Source organism: Oncorhynchus mykiss, chromosome 26 (genome assembly GCF_057628025.1).
Source record: "Oncorhynchus mykiss isolate SJ-2025 chromosome 26, ASM5762802v1, whole genome shotgun sequence".
NCBI lineage: Eukaryota > Metazoa > Chordata > Actinopteri > Salmoniformes > Salmonidae > Oncorhynchus > Oncorhynchus mykiss.
Window position 1 is genome coordinate 20,427,242 of NC_143047.1, and position 23,449 is coordinate 20,450,690.

The window sequence follows — 23,449 nt, forward strand, 5'->3', positions numbered from 1 at the left end:
CACACACAAACACAAACACACACACACACACACACACACACACACACACACACACACACACAAAATATCTGTTATTTGGAAAACCTTAATTTAAAAAATGCCATGTCAGATATTTTTTATGTCTGTGGCCTTCAGTGAAACATAAATATTTTCATTGTGACTCTGAAGAAGTTTGCGATGTTATTCTCATGGATCAGTGACACTGAAGTCTGCTCGGTTTGGGCTCCTTGTCTATCTCTCAAGTACGGTATCTGTTGTTTATAAAGAGTTTAGGCTACAGTAATTGACTTGTGCTAACACGGATGTAGCCTACTGTTGTATATAGCTTTCCCTACACTACACATGGGATCACTCAGATAGGCCTACTGACAGTCACCTTTGACTTTTAATTGATGTTTTCTTGATTGTTTTACATAGGGTATACATTGGCCTTAGGGATGGTCCAGACTAAAAAAAACTATTGGTCGAACAAAAGTCAAAAGGTGTATTGTTCCATATATAGACACACCCTATGTGTTTTATAGTGGCGACCTGTAATTCAGGGCTAATATACATATATATTGTACCGGTCAAATGTTTTGGAACACCTACTCATTCAAGGGGTTTTCTTTATTTTGACTATTTTCTACATTGTAGAATAATAGTGAAGACATCAGTAGTAAGCAAAAAAGTTTTAAACAAATCAAAATATATTTGAGATTTGAGATTTTTCAAGTAGCCAACCTTTGTCTTGATGACAGCTTTGTACACTCTTGGCATTCTCTCAACCAGCTTCACCTGGAATGTTTTCCAACAGTCTTGAAGGAGTTCCCACATATGCTGAGCACTTGTTAGCTGCTTCTCCTTCACTCTGCGGTCCAACTCATCCCAAACCATCTCAATTGGGTTGATATCGGGTGATTGTGGAGGCCAGGTCATCTGATGCAGCACTCCATCACACTCCTTCTTGGTCAAATAGCCCTTACACAGCCTGGAGGTGTGTTGGGTCATTGACCTGTTGAAAAAGAAATGATAGTCCCACTAAGCGTGGGATGGCTTATCGCCGCAGAATGCTGTGGTAGCCATGCTGGTTAAGTGTGCCTTGAACTGTTCAGAGGAGAGTGAATCAGGCCTTCATGGTCGAATTGCTGCAAAATAAACCACTACTAAAGGACACCAATAATAAGAAGAGACTTGCTTGGGCCAAGAAACACGAGCAATGAACAGTAGACCAATGGAAATCTGTCCAAATTTGAGATTTTTGGTTCCAACCGCCATGTCTTTGTGAGACGCAGAGTAGGTGAACGGATGATCTCCACATATGTGGTTCCCACCGTGAAGCATGGAGGAGGAAGTGTGGTGGTGTGGGGGTGCTTTGCTGTTGACACTGTCTGTGATTGATTTAGAATTCAAGGCACACTTAACCAGCATGGCTACCACAGCATTCTGCAGTGAAAAGCCAACCCATGCTTAGTGGGACTATCATGTGTTTTTCATCAGGTCACTGGCCCAACACACCTTCAGGCTGTGTAAGGGCTATCTGACCAAGAAGGAGAGTGATGCATCAGTGCTGCATCAGATGACTTGGCCTCCACAATCACCTGACCTCAACCCAATTGAGGTGAATTGGACCGCAGAGTGAAGGAAAAGCAACCAACAAGTGCTCAGCATATGTGGGAACTCCTTCAAGACTGTTGGAAAAGTATTCCAGGTGAAGCTGGTTGAGATAATGTCAAGGGTGTGCAAAGCTGTCACCAAGGTAAAGGGCGTCTACTTTGAATAATATAAAATATAAATATATTTTGATTTGTTTAAAACTTTTTTGCTTACTACTTGATTCCATATGTGTTATTTCATAGTTTTGATGTCTTTCTACAATGTAGAAAATAGTCAAAATAAAGAAAACCCCTTGAATGAGTAGGTGTGTCCAAAATGTTGACTGGTACTGCACATATATATATATTTTAGCTAAACAGCCTAAACAGCCCCCCAGGGTCACCACTGCATGATACTTAATACTGTGTGGTTGAAAGGTCAGTCAAGCTTTTATATGTTTGGTTGTCCATGTGGGTTTATCGCAGATCATGTATCGTTCATTCAACTAAAGTTTGAGTAGCGGCCAACTTTGTGCGCGTGAGTGGATAAGAACAGTTGCAAAATGTTGAAAATTCGTGGGAAGGGGAGAGAGAGGGGGAGTGGGAGTGAACGAGAGGGAGAGACGAGCAGGGTAAAAAAGGGAGCCACTTGTCCACAAGGAGTTTAGAGTACTTGGCACTATTTACCTCAGTAGCCATGGGGTCTCTAACGGGACCCTTGTGTCTGCTTCTGTTTTTCATGGTGACCCTCCAGACCTCGTACCTCACCCACGCGAATAGGATAATCACGGAGCAACCGAGCCGCCCTGATTCATCTGAGAGCGGTAAGAGCGCGCGTCGATAGTTCTGTGTTCGGCTCAGCGCTGGTCAGAGGAAAACAGCAGGGTGGCCGATGCACGCGATACAGTATATGTGAAGAAAAGTGTGGTTGTTTTTATTAACTTATCTTGCAAAAAATCCTTAAACTATCCTAATTAATGCAGGATGTTATTTAATTTACGGTGGATATAGGCTTACATTTTACGCTATCATCCAGAGCGATGTATCGTAATGAGTGATTACATTTTCATACTGGGCCCCGTGGGAATCGAACCCACAACCCATGTTCTATCAACTGAGCCCTACTGGACTAACCAACTAATTTGAAGCAGATACAACTTGTAAATTGTCATCTGTTTCCTACATTCCATCTTAACCTTTGTAAATTGCAAAAATGTGATTTGCATATAGGCTAAACATTGGACATTCATTAGTAAATTATGCTATGCTACGTTTAATCCCCCAGTCAAAATAACCTGTGGGATTTTTCTTCTTTCCCAATAAAATAAAGAATGCTATAGGATTTTGAAAACTGTAAGATTTTGTTATAATTCTGTCAGAATCCTATTTGGGAAAAATATTCTCAGTAAGGATACAAGGCCTATATATTGAATAGAGATATTAGTTCTCCAATGATAGGCCAAACACATTTTAGCTCTCCAATGACAGGCCATACACATTTGTTTAACCTATCACATGTACCGGCTGTGGATATACACTGTCCCAATGTTGTGGAGTGCTACTGTATCAACAGACCTTTCAGCCAACCCCCTTGCCCCCCTTACAGACACTTGCATTCCATTGCCATGGCGACCAGTCCTAAATAATTGTGTGCTTTTCTTTATTCCAGGGCTTGGGTTGAAGGAGCATTTTCTGATTGTTACACAGCACAATAGGCTGCGCAGCTGGGTCACCCCCATGGCCGCTAACATGCAAAAAATGGTTAGTTGCCTTGCCTGCCTTTCATTATATTTATTTTGTGTGTGTGTGTCAGTTTGTCTGTCTGTTTGTCTGTCTGCCCGTCTGATTGGGGAGGATAGGCTGGTCCTAGCTCTATAAGGGCAACTTCTACCCGAAGCTGTAAGCAAATGTAACTCGGCCGACAGCCGTGCTGCCATGCAGGCTGGCCCCTTTGAAACACATCACTGAGTTACATGGCTGCTGCTGCCTGCTGGACACCAAGGTCACCTGAAATAGAGCCCTGCCAGAAACCCTCCCCTGTGCTCTTTCCCATGCTCCCAATTACAATTGGTCACAGTCTGTCTCTTGGTTAAACGAGCCCTCGGTAAAGGCCCTCCATTTGATCCATGATTTATAACACAGCTATATATTATATCCAAAGGTACTGTACAGATCAGTTGAAATTGTATCCTCATAAGTAGTCACAGTTCCTCCCTCTCTGAGGGTATCCCCATTTCCTCATCTCTAACAACTAAAGAAAGGCAGCGACACCAGAGATTTCTCTCAGGGTATCTTCTGTTGAAACATTGATATTCCCAACAGTGAGAGATAGTGAATATCAGTCTGTTAACGAAGACAGTGCATGTTGCAGTCACAGGGACACTGACACCACAGCTGTTCTGTATGGTGCTGTCTCTGGCAGGGTGTTAATGCTGAAGGCCATAACCACTGTGTGGGGTGGATCTGGGATCTGTCACTGGGGCTCTGAGATAGATATACCAGGAGGATTACATACGGTGTCTCTCTGTCTCTACTCAAACTAACAGTTTACATACACTAAGTTGACTGTGGCTTTAAACAGCTTGGAAAATTCCAGAAAATGATGTCATGGCTTTAGAAGCTACTGATAGGCTAATTGACATCATTTGTGTTTATTGGAGGTGTACCTGTGAATATATTTCAAGGCCTACCTTCAAACTCAGTGCCTCTCTGCTTGACATCATGGGAAAATCAAAAGAAATCAGCCAAAACCACAGAAAAAAAATTGTAGACCTCCACAAGTCTGGTTCATCCTTGGGAGCAATTTTCAAATGCCTGAAGGTACCACGTTCATCTGTTCAAACAATAGTACGCAAGTATAAACATCATGGGACCACGCAGCCATCATACCAATAAGTAATGGAATACCCACCCTGAAATGGACAAAAATGAATGGGAACTTATTGGCACCGCACGAAACATATACACGATGTACAATACCACTCAAATGGACGTTGTTTCATTCAAAACTTATTGCAAATGCCATATGGCAAATGCCAAGTGTCACACAGCAAAAATCCAATAGATTGCGAGCGCGCTCCACGGTAAATTTTCACATTGCAAATGCACATCAAGTCAAGACCCAAGGGTCAAATTTGGAAAATTTGAAAAAAAATGAAAAACTTATCACCCCCTTAAAAAAGTGCTTTCTGGACCGTTTTTTGAAATTCTTTAGATTTTTTTTGTCAATTATACATGTATAAGAACTGTATGAACACACTTTTGTCATGTTTATTGGCATTTAAAAAATAATTGTCAATAAGGCATATGTTTTGTCCATTTGCAATATGATTTCATAGGAAGTCACAAGTCGAAGTCAAAAGTCAGTGAACCATTGCCAAATGCCATAAGAAATGTCCAAATGCAATATGAAAGTGTTGATAGTGTCAAATCAGGTTGTTATGTCCATTTGCCATGTACGATCATAGGAAGTCGGTTTCCAAACCCAAAAGTCAGTGAACCATGTTCAAATGTAATTTATCCTGCCCAAATGATATATAGCATTATGTTAAGCCATGAATCAACCTAGATGGTCTATTTGTCATGTATGATGAGAGAGCAGTGGGACTCTGTTGTTCTTTAATGATTTTTTGAAAAACGTCCAAAATGACCAGGGGCGCCCGCTATTGGATGGGCAGTAGACCCCTTGCACCCCCCTAAAGGCAATAAAAAAAATAATAATTAAATGTGCTCCTGGTAACCCATTCCAATCACCAGGCGCACGGCTATCCATTTGCAATATGTTTCAATGGGCATTTACCATCACGAATTTGAACTTGGGATGGCCGGGCAGTGATTCTGGTTCCTCTCCATCGCTCGTTGGTGTTGATTTCAGAATGTCAATTTGGTGATGGTCTAACACTGTTTAAACATATTGCAAATGGACAAAAGTCAGCCAGCAAGTCACCATCCATCAGTCAATTAGATATCATTCGGACACCAAACTGATACAAACTGACACCACACCTACTTTATCCAACTTGTTTAGAAGCCAACTATCACATATTTCAGAGCAGGCCCAAAATTCACAGCACCTTCGGTTTAAACCATACTAAAAACATAAAACATGTAGTTACGTTCTAGCTGCGGGTCCAGTTCTGACATTATGTGTAGGTCTAGCTGAGGCAACCCAGAAACCCAAGTTTCGGCTCGATAGGCCATTTGGAGCCAGAGCAGGGACCTTAATTGGTGCTGATAATCCACATTTTCCGGGCGTTGCTACGGGGTCCTTGAATGAGCTATCGGACAGAAAATGTAGGGCCCATCTCTATGGGCCGAGGCGGTTTCAATGCACCTAGTCTTGCGACTCTGGTACTTTTCTGAATGTTGTCATTTTCGTGATGGTCAAAATGAATTTAAGTTATTGCAAATGTACGAGGCTGTTTCTCGGTCTTCTAGAGCCACATAACTCACCGTGCACTATCGACTTGAGCTCTAGAACAGGTTTCTAAAATGTCCGAGCTCAAGGTCTGACGGTTCTTTGATAGTTTGAACAAAGGTAACTATTGCAGGCTCTGTGTGTCTCTAAGCCTCACTCCGTCCTTGCTGTGTGTGTGTGTGTGTGTGCGCGCTTTCCTTGGAAATCTGATGGGAGAAATGATTCATTTACAGTTCATGAAGGTTGCCTAATCACACGTATGAAGTTTTGGAAAGATCTGACTTGAGCCCCTATGACCTCAATTTAAGGGACTATCCTCATTGGGGTAGGCTTTTACAGAATCCTGAGTTTAAAGTCTTTACGTTAAGAATTGACTGATTTACAGAGGGTTGAATGCAGTGTTTTCACAATCTGCAGGTTGGGTATATCAAAACACCTTTATGGTGTATTTAACCACTTCCGGTTTCTCTAGGAAGCTTAGAATCAACACAGGTGGAGTTCATAGTGGCCTGATGAATTGTCATCGAAGACAGGTTCATAAGACATTCATAACCCACATAGGCTTCAGGTTGAATTTAAGGGAGCAGGCAATGTATTCCTATGGGGAGAGTAGTCATTGCAAACTGTTTGATGTAAACACCCTGTTTTCACTGTTAAGGGTTAATGCCACACAGTCAAGGTTAGGCTTGCACAGATCGGGAGGACCTCAGGAACATTCCATTGGTTGAATTGTCCTTCTAACCCTAATGGTTCCGCCACTGTCCCCTAAAAGCACCTGAAATTTAGGGCCAGGCTTCATTATGGGCCTACTTTTTTTCATGGTCGCTGCGCTCAGACTGAGCGAGCTACGGTCAAGCGGGGCATCTCGTTAAACTCGGCACAGCCTAGAGATTATGGTAATGCCATTGTAGGCTCTTTGTGTCTTTAAGCCCCGCACTGTGTCACTCCATCCTTGCTGTTTGTGTGTGTGTGTGAGAGAGCTTTTCTTTGACTTCTGTTGGGAGAAATTACTGATTTACAGTTCATGAGTGTTGCCTAATCACACATATGAAGTTTTGAAAAGATCTGACCTTTTTAACCCTTCGAAACAGCCCTTATGACCCCAATTTAAGGCACTTCCGGTTGACACAGGAAAGTGAACACATATCCTCTTTGGGGTAGGCTCTTACATAATTTTGAGTTTTAAGTCTTTACGTTAAGAACTGACAGATTTTTTTTGAGCATCACCAATTGTACATTGTACGATTTCTCTTAAATTACGATAGATAAATGGCTGGTTCTTTTTTCCTGACACCGTAGGTTTATGTACTTTGACTATTTTCGTTTTTGACCTTTAAGCCCGGAAAAATGTCCTTAACTCAAAAAGCGTTGAGGCCTCGACACTGTCTTTTTCGGGGCTAACGGCCCATTAGTCCAAACCTATGCTCACCAAGTTTCGTCTTCGAAGTCTTTTCCTTTTAGGAGAAATGGCCATGTTGTGATTGGTGATGTTTTGTACATTTGCAATAAGATTCCATTCACAATATGGTGGAATTTACCGGGACAGCGGAAAAATGACCAGTTTGAACATTTTATAAAACGGAAACCGAATGTCCTAGAGACTTCGTTCGATGACTTCCCGGCCCCGGTGCACGGCCCACCACCATCGCCATCGAATTTTACAAACATTCGCGGATGTCTAGTAGGGACCGTACATTTGCAATATGGAGTTTCTCATCGATCATACAGCAAATGCCAAAATGTGCCCTTCATGTATGGGAGGAGACTCGTTCTGTCTCCTAGAGATGAACGTACTTTGGTGCGAAAAGTGCAAATAAATCCCAGAACAACAGCAAAGGACCTTGTGAAGATGCTGGAAAAGTATTTAGTCAGCCACCAATTGTGCAAGTTCTCCCACTTAAAAGGATGAGAGAGGCCTGTAATTGTCATCATAGGTACACTTCAACTATGACGGACAAAATGAGAAAAAAAATTCCAGAAAATCACATTGTAGGATTTTGTAATGAATTTATTTGCAAATTATGGTGGAAAATAAGTATTTGGTCAATAACAAAAGTTTATCTCAATACTTTGTTATAGAAATGTTTGCGAATTTATTGAAAATTAAATAGATACATATCTAATTTACAGAAGTATTCACACCCTTGATTTAATACTTTGTAGAAGCACCTTTGGCAGCGTTTACAGCAGTGAGTATTTCTGGGTAAGTCTCTAAGAGCTCTCCACACCTGGATTGTGCAACATTTGCCCATTGTTCTTTTCAAAATTATTCAAGCTCTGTCAAATTTGTTGTTAATTATAGCTCAACAGCCATTTTCAGGCCATAGATTTTCAAGTAGATTTAAGTTAAAACTGTAACTCGGACACTCAGGAACATTCACGGTTTCCTTCCTGTATCTTTGTAGTGACTGGGTGTATTGATACACCATCCAAAGTGTAATTAATAACTTCACCACGCTCAAAGGGATATTCAATGTCTGTTTTTTTGTTTTTGTTTTACCCATCTACCAGTAGGTGCCCTTCTTTGTGAGGCTTTGGAAAACCTCTCTGATCTTTGTGGTTGAATCTGCGTTTGAAATTCGCTGCTCGACTGAGGGACTTCACAGATAATTGTATGTGTGGGAAACGGAGATGAGGTAGTCATTCAAAAATCATGTTATACACTATTATTGCACATACAGTGGGGCAAAAAAAGTATTTAGTCAGCCACCAATTGTGCAAGTTCTCCCATTTAAAAAAATGAGAGAGGCCTGTAATTTTCATCATAGGTACACTTCAACTATGACAGACAAAATGAGAAAAAAAATCCAGAAAATCACATTGTAGGATTTTTAATGAATTTATTTGCAAATTATGGTGGAAAATAAGTATTTGATCAGTGTGGGTGGGCACTGTGCAACCTGAAACAACACGAATGTGTGACAAGCCTCCAATGATAATCCACTGGGCAGTTGCTCTATATCTGTTCCCATCTATTACTGTGCCAGTCTTATCTCCCTTTGCTTACATTGCATGAGGACAGACGAAGACAGAGGATAATCAGTGGATAATGAAACACACAACGGTGGGGTTGAATAGTGTATGTCCTAGAGGCCTAATGGCCATTTTGTCCAAAACCGTCACTTATCATAGATTGCGTTCTCAAAGCCAATGATAGAGCAGAGTTCCTAGACTGCTGCTAAGCATCGGCAAACTGCACATAGCTGATAACACGTAATGAGAAAAAGAGGATGAGGATATTATCATGCTGCATTCAGGACTGTGGTATTACAGGTAATTTGCTTGCAAAGGCCGATGGAGGAATCCCGGGCGAGCTGAAGAAGCATATTAAGGAGCTTTACTGATAAACGCTTAAAAGGCTCAGGGCTTTAGCTGCGTTTGTGATTCTCTTTGAGGAATTTCCACCCAGGCAGGGCAGCAGGCGTGGGTAAGCACTGACTGATTGTGTCGGTAAAGAGATTATAGTGTGGCCCTGCAGCAGCCTCCCTCTTCTCCCTCTTCTTCTTCTCTTCAGGAGATAAAAGAGCAGCGCTTCACACAGTTTCACAAATGAGGCTCTTCTCTCTCTGTACTCAGTCCATGCCCTCTGGAGGTTCACCTAGGGCTGGGGAAGCCTGTCTGACAATAGGAGGTACTTTGCTTCAAATACAGAAATGGAAATGAGGTATTTTCTCTTGGTGTAAGACAGGAGAGGGAGGCGTTTGTTTTACGTCTACACATTGCAGAAACTTGTTTTCTCGTTGTAATGACATCATTTCAAGTTTTGCCTGCTGGGTATGTGTGAGACAAAGTGTATGGGCGATGTGTATGTCTGCAGCTAAGTAATTTACAGTACATTAGGTCAAAGTTCAACCCGCTTAATGTCTCCACTTAGCTGAGGACTCACACGGCTAACAGACAGATTTGAGTGGGCATGAAAACATCGACTGGGAAACAGTGTTCCTGCTGATTGTCACTGCTATTAAAAGCTCCGCTGTCTTGGCTTATTTTACACTACTTGCCAACATCAATTCCTCGGCTATAAGTTGTTGAATTTACGGACCATAGCAGAGGAAGACTAAACATATTCCTATGTCTGGTCTTTGCTTTACTACTGTAGTTACTTAATTCCTTGCACTGATGCATTGTGATGTGAAAATGGAACATTCAAGAAGGGGACTTGCCCGGTGACCCTGCTCCCCTCTGGAGGCATCAAAGCGTGCGCTGATGATTTTGACCAGAGGACATCAGAGGGAACAATGTGCTCAAAGGGGCTTAGCACAGACTCTGAATTAGCTGTCACTCCCCTGACATCTGGACATGCCTCCATTCATCAAACAACAAATGTCCTATGATGAGGAAGTAGTGCTAATGATGAAGTTAGTCCTACAGGAAGCAACATCATCCTTTCCAAGCTCTTTATAGTACGGCATGTATATTCCCATACACTGGGCCTGTTGTATTCTCTTCAATGTGTTCATGTGTCAGTCATAAGACCATCTGAGTTTTAGTAGGTATTTTCCTTAATAAATTGAAACACATGTCTCCAGTTAGTGTTTCTGAGTATTGAGGATCTCTTACTTCACTGCAAGGTTGAATAATTGACAAACGGGTCAGTGTTCCCTTTTAGAAGGCCCTTAAATATTAACACTGATGCACCAGATGAAGATTAACTTAAAAGGTGACAACATGAAAACTCCCCTCTTTTCACCCCGTCAGTGGACCCAGTCAAAGCCACTGTGGAGGAAATGACATTGATTTGTTTGGCTGTCTCATTCTTGCTCCCCTCTAAGGGGGGTGTTTTTATATAACACACATTCAGGTGAAAACACCAGCTGTGAGCTCTGCTGAGTACACACAGGCAGGCTGTGAGCTGTGGCTATCAGTAGGACAGGAGTGGCCTGGAGAGTGTTTGTGTTGGGGTCCCTCTCAAGGTGATGGAAGGCTGGCAGAATCTCTGAGGAGCAACGTTGAGAAGGTGTGGAAAGATGCGACTGGTGGGGGCTGTAGTAATGGTGAAGGAGAAGACGGGGGTCAGTGAAATGGGGAGATGGTTGGATGTTGGATGTTGGATGTTGACGGCCTGGCTAACTTTTTTCTCTCTGAAGAGCGAATGGGACTCGGATAGCTTTGCATGACATCCCACTGATGTGTGCCAGGATACCCTCTCTCCCTCCCCCTTTCCTCCCCCTCTGTCCCCTCTCCCCATCTCTGAAACAGGACCGCTTCTTTGGGGGCCAGTCGTGAAACGGCATATGTGGAAACACGCCCCTTTCACATTCGGGTCCTGAGTGCTGACAGCCGTCTCCACGATAACTGGCTGCAGTTGTCGGGGCAGCTAACGCTGAGCGGAGACATTCTGCTACCACTCGACACGCACAAGACGAGACAGGGGTCAAACGGCTTAGCCAATGAGTGACAGCCACTGTCTGTCTCCCTGTCCTAACAGAGGCAGAGGCTGCCTCATCAGTTCCTCATCAGCAAAACAGAAGAACCCACACTGTTTATATGCTGCTTATACAGTGCATTCAGAAAATATTCAGACTTTTCCCACATTTTTGTTATGTTACAGCCTTAGTCTAAAATATATTTTTTTTTAAATCCTCATCAATCTACACACAATACCCAATAATGACAAAGCGAAAACAGGTTTTCATAAAATGTTTGCAAATGTATTACAAATAAAAAACAGAAATACCTCATTTACATAAGTATTCAGACTCTTTGCTATGAGAGTCGAAATTGAGCTCAGGTGCATCCTGTTTCAACAACATGAATGGAGTCCACCTGTGGTAAATTCAATTGATTTCTACACGATTTGGAAAGGCACACACATGTCTAAAAAAGGTCCCACAGTTTACAGTGCATGTCAGAGTAAAAAACCAAGCCATGAGGTTGAAGGAATTGTCTGTAGAGCTCCGAGACAGGATTGTGTCGAGGCACAGATCTAGGGAAAGGTACCAAAACAATTTCTGCAGCATTGAAGGTCCCCAAGAACACAGTGATATATCCTCACACCAATATTTTTTACATTTGCAAACATTTCTAAAAACCTATTTTTGCTTTTTAGGGGGTATTGTGTGTAGATTGATGTGGGGAAAAAAACAATATAATCTATTTTATAATAAGCCTGTAAAGTAACAAAATGTGTAAAATGTCAAGGGGTCGGAGTACTTTCCGAATGCACTGTATGCTTATAAATGTGTCTACTGGGACACTGTTTAGACACTCAATTCTTCATCTGCCTCAGTGCCTTGTGTCTCTTTAGTGGGCGGATATCCCAACTCAGTACTTGATACTGACAGGCCCATCATGTCTCTGACTGTACTGTGTCTTTAAGCATAACCCTGTGAGTCTGTCTATGTTGTAGCAGGCTCTGTGCCAGGAGAGGAGAGAATGTTAATAGGTGTGTGACGTTGGGATTTCATTTGATTCCTCCACTTTAGAGACACGCACCTCTCACCAGACCAGGGCATGACTAAAGGACGCTAACCCATCCAGACTGTCCCGCCTCTGGCCCCCTACTCCCCACCCCCAATTTACCCCTACACTCCATGACCCCTTCTCCAACTCCCCTTACTTCTCTCTCCCCCTACATCCCAGTCCACCAGTGTCTATATCTCTCCTCTCATAGTGAGAGGAGAGACATAGAGGAGCTCAATGTGTGTAACTTTTGTTGACAATTTTAATACCCTTTGGAAACAAAACATGTTTTATAAGGAGGATGGGATCCACCCAAATAATTTGGGCTCCTGGATCCTTTCACAGCATTTACAAGGCTGCGTTGAGACAATGACTTACTAATGACCCAAAGCCCAGCTCAGTTAATCCCTACCATTGTGACACTGAGTTGTCATAATGCTGAAGCAAATGTATATTATACCAGGGGCATTGGAAGACACAATGTAAGTAACCTAATTGATGTCCCTCTAACTGCCTCTGCTGATCCTACAGCTATTGTATGCTGTAATCATGTGCCTATGAACCAGATTTATACTGGTAGCACTGAGGCAGTGTGCCCTAGTAGGAAGTCCACTGTGTGCAGATCACCCTGCACTAACATAAATAACAAGAGCATATCTACTTCTGCTAAGCTTCCCAGTAAAGCAATGAAAACAAGTAAGCATCCCAGAAAAGTGCTCAAAATAGCCCACGTTAACATATGTAGCTTAAGAAACAAGGTTCTTGATAATACCTTTGATACAGTGGCAGCAATACAAGGTTATAACATTTACAGAAATGCGAATGGTGGAGGTGTTGCTGTTAATATTCAGAACCACATTCCTGTAAAGCTTAGAGGATCTCATGTTAAATACAGGTCTCTTCACAGTCCCCAAGTCCAGAACAGACTATGGGAGGCTCTATATGGAACTCTATTCCATATCAAGTAACTGATGCAAGCAGTAAAATTAGATGTAAAAAATCGAATGGAACAGTGAGGACTGTAAAGAAACACAAACATAGGCACAGACACATACATACACACACACGAAAACATATGCACTATACACACAAGTACACATGGATTTTGTATTGTAGATATGTGGTAGTGGTGGAGTAAGGGCCTGAGGGGGCACAGTGTGTTGTGAATGCAATGTTTTTAAAATTGTATAACTGCCTTAATTTTGCTGCACCCCAAGGAAGAGTAGCTGCTGCCTTGGCATAATAAACACAAATACAAATACAGGGCTCATAGGACACCTTGCTTAGCCGGAATCCTCTCCTAAGTGCACCAGCTTTGAAAGCAGAGATCACCTTTCAGCCTCCCAGGGTGTTCGCTGTTCACCATCCTGACTGTGTAGTTTCTTTAGGACTGTCCTGTTTAAGATCAGGTACCATCACATGGCCTGTGCTGGCCTTTAGCGATGAATAGCACACTTGCTGTTGTTGATCTATTTAAGGCCTATGAGGATGAGATAGTATACTCAGTGACCTAATGGTCAGCTGGCCGAGCAGCAGAGTCACTCTGCCATGGTCTGTGATCATACAACCAACTTTATTTATTTATTTCCCTCCCATACTCCTTTTTTATCGATCTCCCCATCAGTTCCTGCACAAATACCGTATCCATTTTAGGCTATAGATTTCCAGAGCTCTGCGACTAAGTCTTCAGAAGAAACATTGTCAGTGAACATTAACAATGGGAGGCCAAATGGTGAGCCTGGCATGGGGAGTGTCCCAAAAGCTAAATGTGTCCCTGAAAAAGGGCCCTTCAGGTCACAAAGAGAGGAAGTCGGTCTGTCACCCTCAGTCAATGGAAGGTTGTTCCCCTTTGTATTAGTTTAAACGTGTGTGTGTGCGTGCGTGCGTGTGTGTGTATGTGTGTGTGTTGTCTTCTCCCCCTTCCCCATATCTGTAGGACTGGAGTGAGAAGCTGGTTCTACTTGCCCAGGAGAGGGCGGAGTCTTGCCACACAGACCCCTCTCCTCAGGACCAACAGCTCCGCCACATTGGCTGGAACACCCATCACTCAGCCCATGCCACAACTTCATTTGCTGAGGTCATTGACTCATGGTTCGAGGAAGGGAGGGACTTCATGTACTTGAGTGGGCAATGCAGAGAGAATGCTACCTGCCAACACTACACACAGGTAATGGTTAACAGTACTGGATCTGCCAACTGTGCAGCAACCCCAAGTAACTTTGTGTCAAAACAAGCAGTCTCAATTCAACTATCATTTCAATTTGACTAATTGGTGTGACTGAGTTTGTGTTGCCCACTTGCCAATACATTGTGTTGCCAATATACTCCCTTTCCCACTCTGTTTCTCTCTAACTCTGTCTGTGTGTCTGTCCTGTCTGTCAATCTCTCTCTGTCCGTCTGTCTGTCTCTCTCTCTCTCTCTGCTGTAGTTGGTGTGGGCCACCTCCAGTAATGTGGGCTGTGCCAGACAGTTGTGTCTGAGGGGTGATGCTCTCTGGGAGCTGTTTGTCTGTGCATACTCCCCTGGGTAAGAACACAATTAATTTACCTGATGTCAAACTTCTCCTCCTGTTTTAGTACTCAGCCTTAGCGTGCGTGTGCGTGTGCGTGTGTGTGTGCGTGTGCGTGTGTGTGTGTGTGTGTGTGTGTACATGTATACGTGCGTGATATATGTCTCTCTGCAGGGGTAACTGGGAGGTGAATGGGAGGTTGGTGGTGCCCTATGTTACTGGTTTCTCCTGTTCTCTCTGCACCTCTTCCATGTCAGGCTGCTTCAGACTGTGGGACCATGTGGGAGGACTGTGTGGTGAGACCCCTATAGAGAACACTCTCATTCATTTAAAGGTAGACTCAGTGATATGATGTTGCCATGAGCAGCACCGCAGAGCCACGGGACCAAAACAGCGGTGAAGCCTCGCACATCAACGCTCTTAGTTGTTGTCGAAATGGACCCACTATGCTGTTTACTTTGTGCATATAGTTGAGTCTACCTTTAAATTAGTGAGAAATGTTAGCATTTTAATCATATTAGCTGTTCCTTACTCAAAGTAGTATCTATTTCAACCAACTCTGTTCTCTACAGATTGTTGCCTTAGAATCTCTTTAGTGCACTAAAAGCGACCTATCACCTCTATTGAAGATGACAGTTCATTATCTATTTTGAGCCAAAGACGTTAAGTGTATTTTTTGCCTCACTGAAGTATTGTCATGTGAAGGGGTTTTCTCTTAATCCGGTTTAACTGTATAGCCAACACGTAACCACTTACCATGCAATGATGGCCTTGTCAGAGAACAAGCACTAACTGGAGGCTAAATCTATTAATGGAAAAATGAAGACTTTTAAGCATAGGTATTTAGGAAATTGTATCTGTGTTCCAGAGACCCCCAGGAACCCATGTCGTATGAGCTGTGGGCAGCATGGTCGTCTGAACATCTCCTCCTGCCAGTGTCATTGTGGACCTAGGTTCACCGGACGATTCTGTCAGGGTACCAGTCTATGTGCCTGTTTACCAGTCTGACAGTCTACTATAGTCATTATTATCTTTGTGTGTCTGACTAGGCATGCTCTGCAGTGTGTGTGTTCAGGTATCTCTGTAGGTGCATCATGGTCGATATACTGTATGTGACTGTGTGTGTGTTTCAGTGCGCTGCAGTGTGAAGTGTGTGCACGGCCGCTACAAAGAAGAGGAGTGCTCCTGCAAGTGTGATGTTGGTTATGGGGGTGCTGAGTGTGCAGGTGAGTGTGATGTTGGTTATGGGGGTGCTGAGTGTGATGTTGGTTATGGGGGTGCTGAGTGTGCAGGTGAGTGTAATGTTGGTTATGGGGGTGCTGAGTGTGATGTTGGTTATGGGGTTGCTGAGTGTGATGTTGGTTATGGGGGTGCTGAATTTGCAGGTGAGTGTGATGTTAGTTATGGGGGTGCTGAGTGTGATGTTGGTTATGGGGGTGCTGAGTGTGCAGGTGAGTGTGATGTTGGCTATGGGGGTGCTGAGTGTGCAGGTGAGTGTGATGTTGGTTATGGGGGTGCTGAGTGTGATGTTGGTTATGGGGTTGCTGAGTGTGATGTTGGTTATGGGGGTGCTGAATTTGCAGGTGAGTGTGATGTTAGTTATGGGGGTGCTGAGTGTGATGTTGGTTATGGGGGTGCTGAGTGTGATGTTGGTTATGGGGGTGCTGAGTGTGCAGGTGAGTGTGATGTTGGCTATGGGGGTGCTGAGTGTGCAGGTGAGTGTGATGTTGGTTATGGGGGTGCTGAGTGTGATGTTGGTTATGGGGTTGCTGAGTGTGATGTTGGTTATGGGGGTGCTGAATGTGCAGGTGAGTGTGATGTTAGTTATGGGGGTGCTGAGTGTGCAGGTGAGTGTATATGTGTGTAGGAATCAGGGTTGGGGTCAATTCCATTTCAATTCCAGTCAATTCAGGAAGTACATTGAAACTTTACTGTATTAATTTAAATGGAATTGACCCCAACCCTGGTGGGAATACGTTTAGGTAGCCATTGTGCTACTGTCACACCATTACTTTAAACCAGAATGAACTCCTGTCATCATTGTATCTAAGTCAATGCACCCTCTCTTCTATTAAGCTTCAGCCTGATTAGATTCAATGTTTACTGTGTTATCAAGCCATATGCATCTCAGGGGTTTTTCTTGTTTGGGCAAAAGACCGTCCTCCGTCCTCTCTCCTCCATCCTCTCTCCTCCTAGAACTGGAAACCGATAAGTGGTCATGTCGTCGAGCAGTGTGTCAATTTGTAAGTAGGAAGAGTGTCCTCCCCCCTCGATAGCCAGAGTTTTGAAATCTGTCACACCCCCATTTGAATCAGCTTTTGTTTTGTCAGAGACTAAGAACATGCACACATTTAAAAACAATATGCTACTTATTGTTTTATCTATAAAATGTCTTGCACAACTAACTTACTTAATTTGGATCATTTTACACATTTATTTTGGGATCCACCTCTTTAAACATAATTTGCCTATTGACGCGCGATTGCAGAAGGACCATCTAATTTCAAGCAAGCACATTTTCATCCACGTTCACTCTGCTCGCCAACTCTCCTCGATTAACTTTGAACGATTTCAAAAGGTGGCGAGTGAGGACAGAGGAGAGAGGACGCAGGAGGTGAGCAAATCGAAATGATAAAAGGTCATAGTGTTTATTGTGATCAGAATGGACTGCGGTCTGTACACTAAGTTTGAGCCAAGATGGATGGTCAGTGTCTGGTGTCTCCTTTACTGAGGCCTAATGTGTGTTGCTTATGTTTCTGTAGAGAAGCAGCAGTTTCCCTTCCACAACTGTGACGTGAGGATAGATGGAGAGTGCTTCATGGTGTCTCCAGAGGTCAACACCTACTATGGAGCCAAGACCCACTGTCAGGTTAGAGAGAGAGAGTGTGTGTGTGTGTGTGTGTGTGTGTGTGTGTGTGTGTGTGTGTGTGTGTGTGTGTGTGTGTGTGTGTGTGTGTGTGTGTGTGTAACCCATGTTGTGGTGTGTGTTTGGACCCCAGGAGCGAGGAGGGATTCTGGCCCAGATCCACAACCAGAAAGTTCAGGACATCCTCGCATTTTACCTCAGCCAGCTGGAGCCCAGCAACGAGGTCACAGACCCTGACTTTGAGACACGCAACTTCTGGATCGGTACGTCACTTTCACTGTCCTTCTATACGTACAGCCAAATAGCTTTGACAGACTGACTTTGGGAGTTTGTGTGAGCAGCTTTGAGATGTGTCAAGGTGAGATAAGGATAAGCATCCTGTAAGGTTGTGTGTATTGTGTCCAGGGCTGACATATAAACCCCTGAAGGACTCTTTCCGCTGGCACTCAGGAGAAATCCCCACATACAACAGCTTCGCCTTTGGACAGCCTGACAACCAGGGGTGAGAGAGTCATAACTTTTGACAACTTAATGATAATAGTAACAACAATTATAACTTTGTATTATCACGTCACCTTGTTGAATGGATAATCATAAAATAATATTAGAATCTACAGTAAGCAGGTGGAATGTGGCACTGCAAATGCGACTCCACTAAATTTTTTACTGGAATGAACATATTGATACCATCATGGTTATTCTATATTGTGTGGAACACAGGTATAGTCTCACGTAGTCTCACATTATCACCTCACCCTCTGTGTCAGGGGGAGAAAAGCCTGGGCCCATACCCACAAAGCATCTCAGAGTAGGAGTGCTGATTTAGGATCAGTTTTTCCTTTTAGATCAAAATTAATATGATTATATGGACAGATCCTAGATCAGCACACCTTATCTGAGATGCTTTGTGGATACGGGCCCTGGACATTGAGGCTACTGTGTTTGAAAGCAGAACTGTCATTTTCTGTCTGACCACCAGATGTCTCTGTGTCCCCTATCTCCATCTCACTCTTCCTCCCTCTCTCCTCTCCCTTGTGTCTCTCTCCCTGCAGCTTCGGGAACTGTGTGGAGCTGCAGGCTTCCAGCGCCTTCAACTGGAACGACCAGCGCTGTAAAACATGCAACCGATACATCTGCCAGTACGGTGAGAGAACACAACTCTATGAGAGACAGAAAGAGACAGAGGTGAAAAGAGAGGGAGGGAGAGAGAGGTGGAGAGAAACAGAGAGATGCTGAGATATCATAATCAAGGAAATCTGTCCTCACACTGCATCCAGACTCATTACCATTAGATGTAGCATTCACTGATATATCTTAAAACTCTCTAAACCTGCAGGTGGTTTAAAACACCTGTTGGACATTGACATCACCGTGACAACATATTAAGAGAGACTGACAATAGCTCGTAAAAATTCCTGACAGACAGAGCGGAGTTCATACACTATCGGTAGAAGTTACCAGTACACACAGATCTAGGATCAGCTTACTATCCCCAAATTTTGACCTTAAATCAGCATGCAAGGGAAAGACATCAGGACCCTACCTGGTCTCTCTGGCTGAGGGATGCTGGAGTCAAAGTGAGTGTTCAGTATAAAACCCAAGCAGAGAACACATAAACACATAAACACATCACAGCCCTAACTCCTGATCTGGGTGCAGTGTTTACCGTCTGTGTTTACAAGGGAGAGGCTGTGTGACACGGCCCACACATTTTAATGATACACTCAGCTGGAATCAATGGCACTCAGGGCTCCTCATAAAGAGCCTTTTAGAGATCGATATACGTCAGGCCTACAATGGAACCAAACACACACATTTCTCCCCTCTATAATTCACCAGAGTGATGGAGTCAGAATTGGAGGGTGGTATTGTTTGTTTGGTTTTGGTTAATTGTGTGCGTTCTAGGCAGGAGGCGAGCGCTGCAATCTCATATTGATCATCCAGGGCCGTCCTAATCCAGTCAGTGTTGCTGGACGTTTCTAACAGCTCACCGTTTAAAAGCTCTGAATCTTGATGGAAAACCATAGGCTTCTTAGAGCGAGAGGCCTTTGTGTAGAGAAGGGTCAGTATAGAGGATTGGAGAGGAGTGTGTGGGTAGGTGAGCGTGTGTGTGTGTGTGTGTGTGTGTGTGTGTGTGTGTGTGTGTGTGTGTGTGTGTGTGTGTGTGTGTGTGTGTGTGTGTGTGTGTGTGTGTGTGTGTGTGGGTGGGTAGGTAGGTGGGTGGGTGGGTGGAATGGACCTGACCAGAGCTTAAAGTGGAGTGATAAGGCTGGTGAAAACAGAACACATGAGAACACAGCTGGACTAGAGGGGAGCATGTTTTACTCAACTCCCTCCTCTACACAAGCACTCTAACTAAAACAAAAGATTCATTGGAGCAACAAAGAGTGAAATGAATGGATTTGACTGTGATTAATAGCTCCCCCACACACTCACACACTCACACACTCACACACACACACACACACACACACACACACACACACACACACACACACACACACACACACACACACACTCTATCTCGTACCCCCCTGAAGGTATAATTGTGAAGCTGCATTGATGTGTTCTGTTAATTGGCAATAAAATGATAAGCTGAAAGCACAGGGAGCCTGAGGGGTCCACACAATTACCCAGATACAGTGTGTGTGTGTGTGTGTGTGTGTGTGTGTGTGTGTGTGTGTGTGTGTGTGTGTGTGTGTGTGTGTGTGTGTACATCCACAGCTCCAGAGCACATAGCCCTGTGGGAGGTTGGCCGGTGATGAACTCGGCACTCGAGGGTGGAGAGCACAGAATTGGAGAGGTTGGGGAGGTGGGTCGTTTGGGCCGTTCGTTGGACCCGGTCTGGGTGTGTGTCAAGCAGAAGCTGGTCTTATTGGTCTTATTTCATCCAGTGTTTTTCACGCCAACTCTTGTTGCACATATCCCCTGTTGCTGGTCAGGACTGGGTCTGTCTATCCAGTGCAGGAAAAAAGCACACAATGGGAGAACTTCCAAACCAACAGAGTTTGAGCTCAACTGTAGATGGTCCATGGCAGCACAAATCTGTGTTTTGTATGATACTGTTTTTTGTATTGCATATTCTTTTCTCTGACTTAGCTAAATTATGATTCATTTGTGATGTTTGTCATACCTGCCTCCCTGCATTGTCAGTTTGAATGTACAATTCTCCCCAATGCACTGAATGTACAGTACCATGACAACCACTATTTTTGCTTTCTCAGTCATCCAGTAAGTTAATTAAAACGGTTTGCTACAATGTGCTGTGGGGTATTTTTCCAGACTCGGTAATTCTATTGGTCTCTGTGTTTGTTAGTGTGTGTGTGGTGTTTAGTGGAACGTTTGTGTTCTAGTATGTGAGTGTTTGTTAGGAATAGTTTGTGAACGTGGCACTGTGTGTCTTTCTACAATAGTTTGGGAAGAGGCCAGTTTTACTCCTGTGTGTTGGGAGCGTCTCTGAGGTGACATCACAGACCGTGTCCAGGAATCCCTATGGACCAGGGATGAGTGTGTTCAGCTGTTTGTCAGGCAGCACTAGGAGGGGAGAGGGGGATGAGGGTGGGAGTATGAGGGGAGGAGTCGGCTGCAGAGAGAGGGATTAAACCAACCTGCAGTGCTGCAGTGGAATCATGCAAATGAACAAAGCTGGGAGAAGGTCACCAGGTTAACAGGTGGGCAGTGGAGGAGGAAGACGAGCAATAACAGTGTATCTGTGTATGTGTGTGTGTGTTTACCATACCTGCATTAAACAGTGGTGTTAATGCCAAGCCCACTGCGTTGCCGCGCTGCCACTCAACAGCTGATTGGTGCAAAAGACAAAACTACTGAAAAAGTTGTTTTTAAAATGGAAGTACAATCACCCATATTCACTACACAGCAATCAGACTTGAGAAATCACTGAATTTACAGTCAAGAATACAGGGAGGTATTTTGACTTACAGTAGGTCATAGTCAGGGTTGTTCTGCTCTACATTGAACAAACTGATAACATGATATTGATTGTAGATGCAGATACGTAGATACTGTGTTCATGTCTTTGTGTGATAGACGTGCCTGCCATAATGCAGATGAAACTGGTTTTCGAGCTTCTAACTGTTTGTATGACAATGCGTGTGCTGCGACTGAGTCTTGATTTACATGTATGCATGTAAAGTGTGTGGGTGCACTAGGGCTGGCTGATATGGCCTAAAAATCAGATCTCAATTTCTTCGGATTTCTTATTTCACTTATGGGTCGATTCATGGTATACAGTATCTAGATTATTTAAAGGTTTTTCTAGCTAAGCTTTGTTGTACAATTAAAGGTCAAATCCACTGCATTTCAAACAGTCAGCAATAATCTAATGAATTCAGGGCTTGTGAAATTATGGCTAGGCTAAACATAATTATTTTATCTAAATAGTTTACAGTTTTTTTCGATTGCTAAACGAAAGTGGACACAACTGGAGTCACATGTGCAAAACTCTAACTACAGTCTGCACAGCAGCAGTTCATGTGGACCAAACTCTAGTTCGTTTTTCATTGCTTGAACACAGTTTTCAAAACTCTACACACTTATCCCATGACTTTAACCACAACCTGCACAACACTGTGGATTTACAGCACTTTGTTCAAATGCTAACACACTGCTGTCAAAACTGTGAACCATACATTCAAAACGGAATAGATTTCAGCCTTGTGCCTTTCAAACACTGCTGATTGCAATTTCAGCTGAAAGGCTAAGCAGGTGTCTTGTTTTAGACTTGTTAGTGAATACACACACATATTACAGTATATATAGGTAGAGCTCAGAAAGACTCATTTTGGAAATGGAAGAAGATGGGTTCGTGGAGGGAGAAGGGTGGCAGGGAGAGGGCGGATGCGTGGAGGAAGACAAAGAAGACAAAGAGCTGTTATTTCAGATGAAATAAGGGCTACACTTATAGACCATGTCGTGAACCATGGTCTCTCATTGAGAGAGGCAGGGTTGAGGGTGCAACCCAATCTGCAAAGATCCACAGTGGCATCTGTAATGCGAATTTTCCATCATGCAAACAGGTGAGAGTTACATCCTTACAGTAAATGAAAACATTACAGGAATCTATTTTGTACTGCAATTATAGAATATTTACACAGATATATATTACAGTAAGTTTGTCTGTAAAATATATTTTTACAATAGGACCCAAAGGCTGCCCCCAACAGGGGGAAGAGGAAAAATATTTTCAGATGCGCAGGAAAATGCTATTGTTGACATGGTTGTTGTCAACAATGCAATAAAACTGCGGGAGATTCAAGATAGAGTGCTGGCTGATACTGATATATTTGAAAATGTTAATTCTGTCAGCACAACAACTATTGCTCGAGTCCTAAAGAAACACCAAGTTACAATGAAACAGTTATACACTGTACCGTTCGAGAGAAACAGTGAACGGGTAAAAGAGCAAAGATACCAATATGTCCAGGTAAGACGTCTGAGGTTACGTACACAGCTATACAAAATATTTACAGTAAAAAAAAAACACTAGCATTTCTACAGTAAAACTGTGCACTTACTGTTTTTCAGAGAGTAATGGATGTGGAAGCACTGGAAAGACCACATTCATTTGTATTTATCGATGAAGCTGGATTTAACCTTGCCAAAACACGGCGCAGAGGAAGGAATGTTATAGGTCAAAGGGCCACTGTGGAGGTTCCAGGCCA

At 43.3% G+C, this 23,449-nt stretch overlaps 1 protein-coding gene across 1 annotated transcript; it reads left to right on the forward strand.

Annotated features, from left to right (window-relative positions):
* Positions 1-1,958: 1,958 nt before the first annotated feature.
* Positions 1,959-21,027, forward strand: LOC110506591 (C-type lectin domain family 18 member A). Its single transcript, XM_036964197.2, has 12 exons — positions 1,959-2,398; positions 3,244-3,335; positions 14,330-14,560; positions 14,822-14,919; positions 15,077-15,198; positions 15,771-15,878; positions 16,036-16,128; positions 17,665-17,771; positions 17,902-18,031; positions 18,174-18,270; positions 18,821-18,912; positions 20,493-21,027. The coding sequence occupies exons 1-12, from the start codon at positions 2,272-2,274 to the stop codon at positions 20,528-20,530; spliced, it is 1,335 nt and encodes a 444-aa protein (XP_036820092.2). The 5' UTR covers positions 1,959-2,271; the 3' UTR covers positions 20,531-21,027.
* The last annotated feature ends 2,422 nt before the right edge of the window (positions 21,028-23,449 follow it).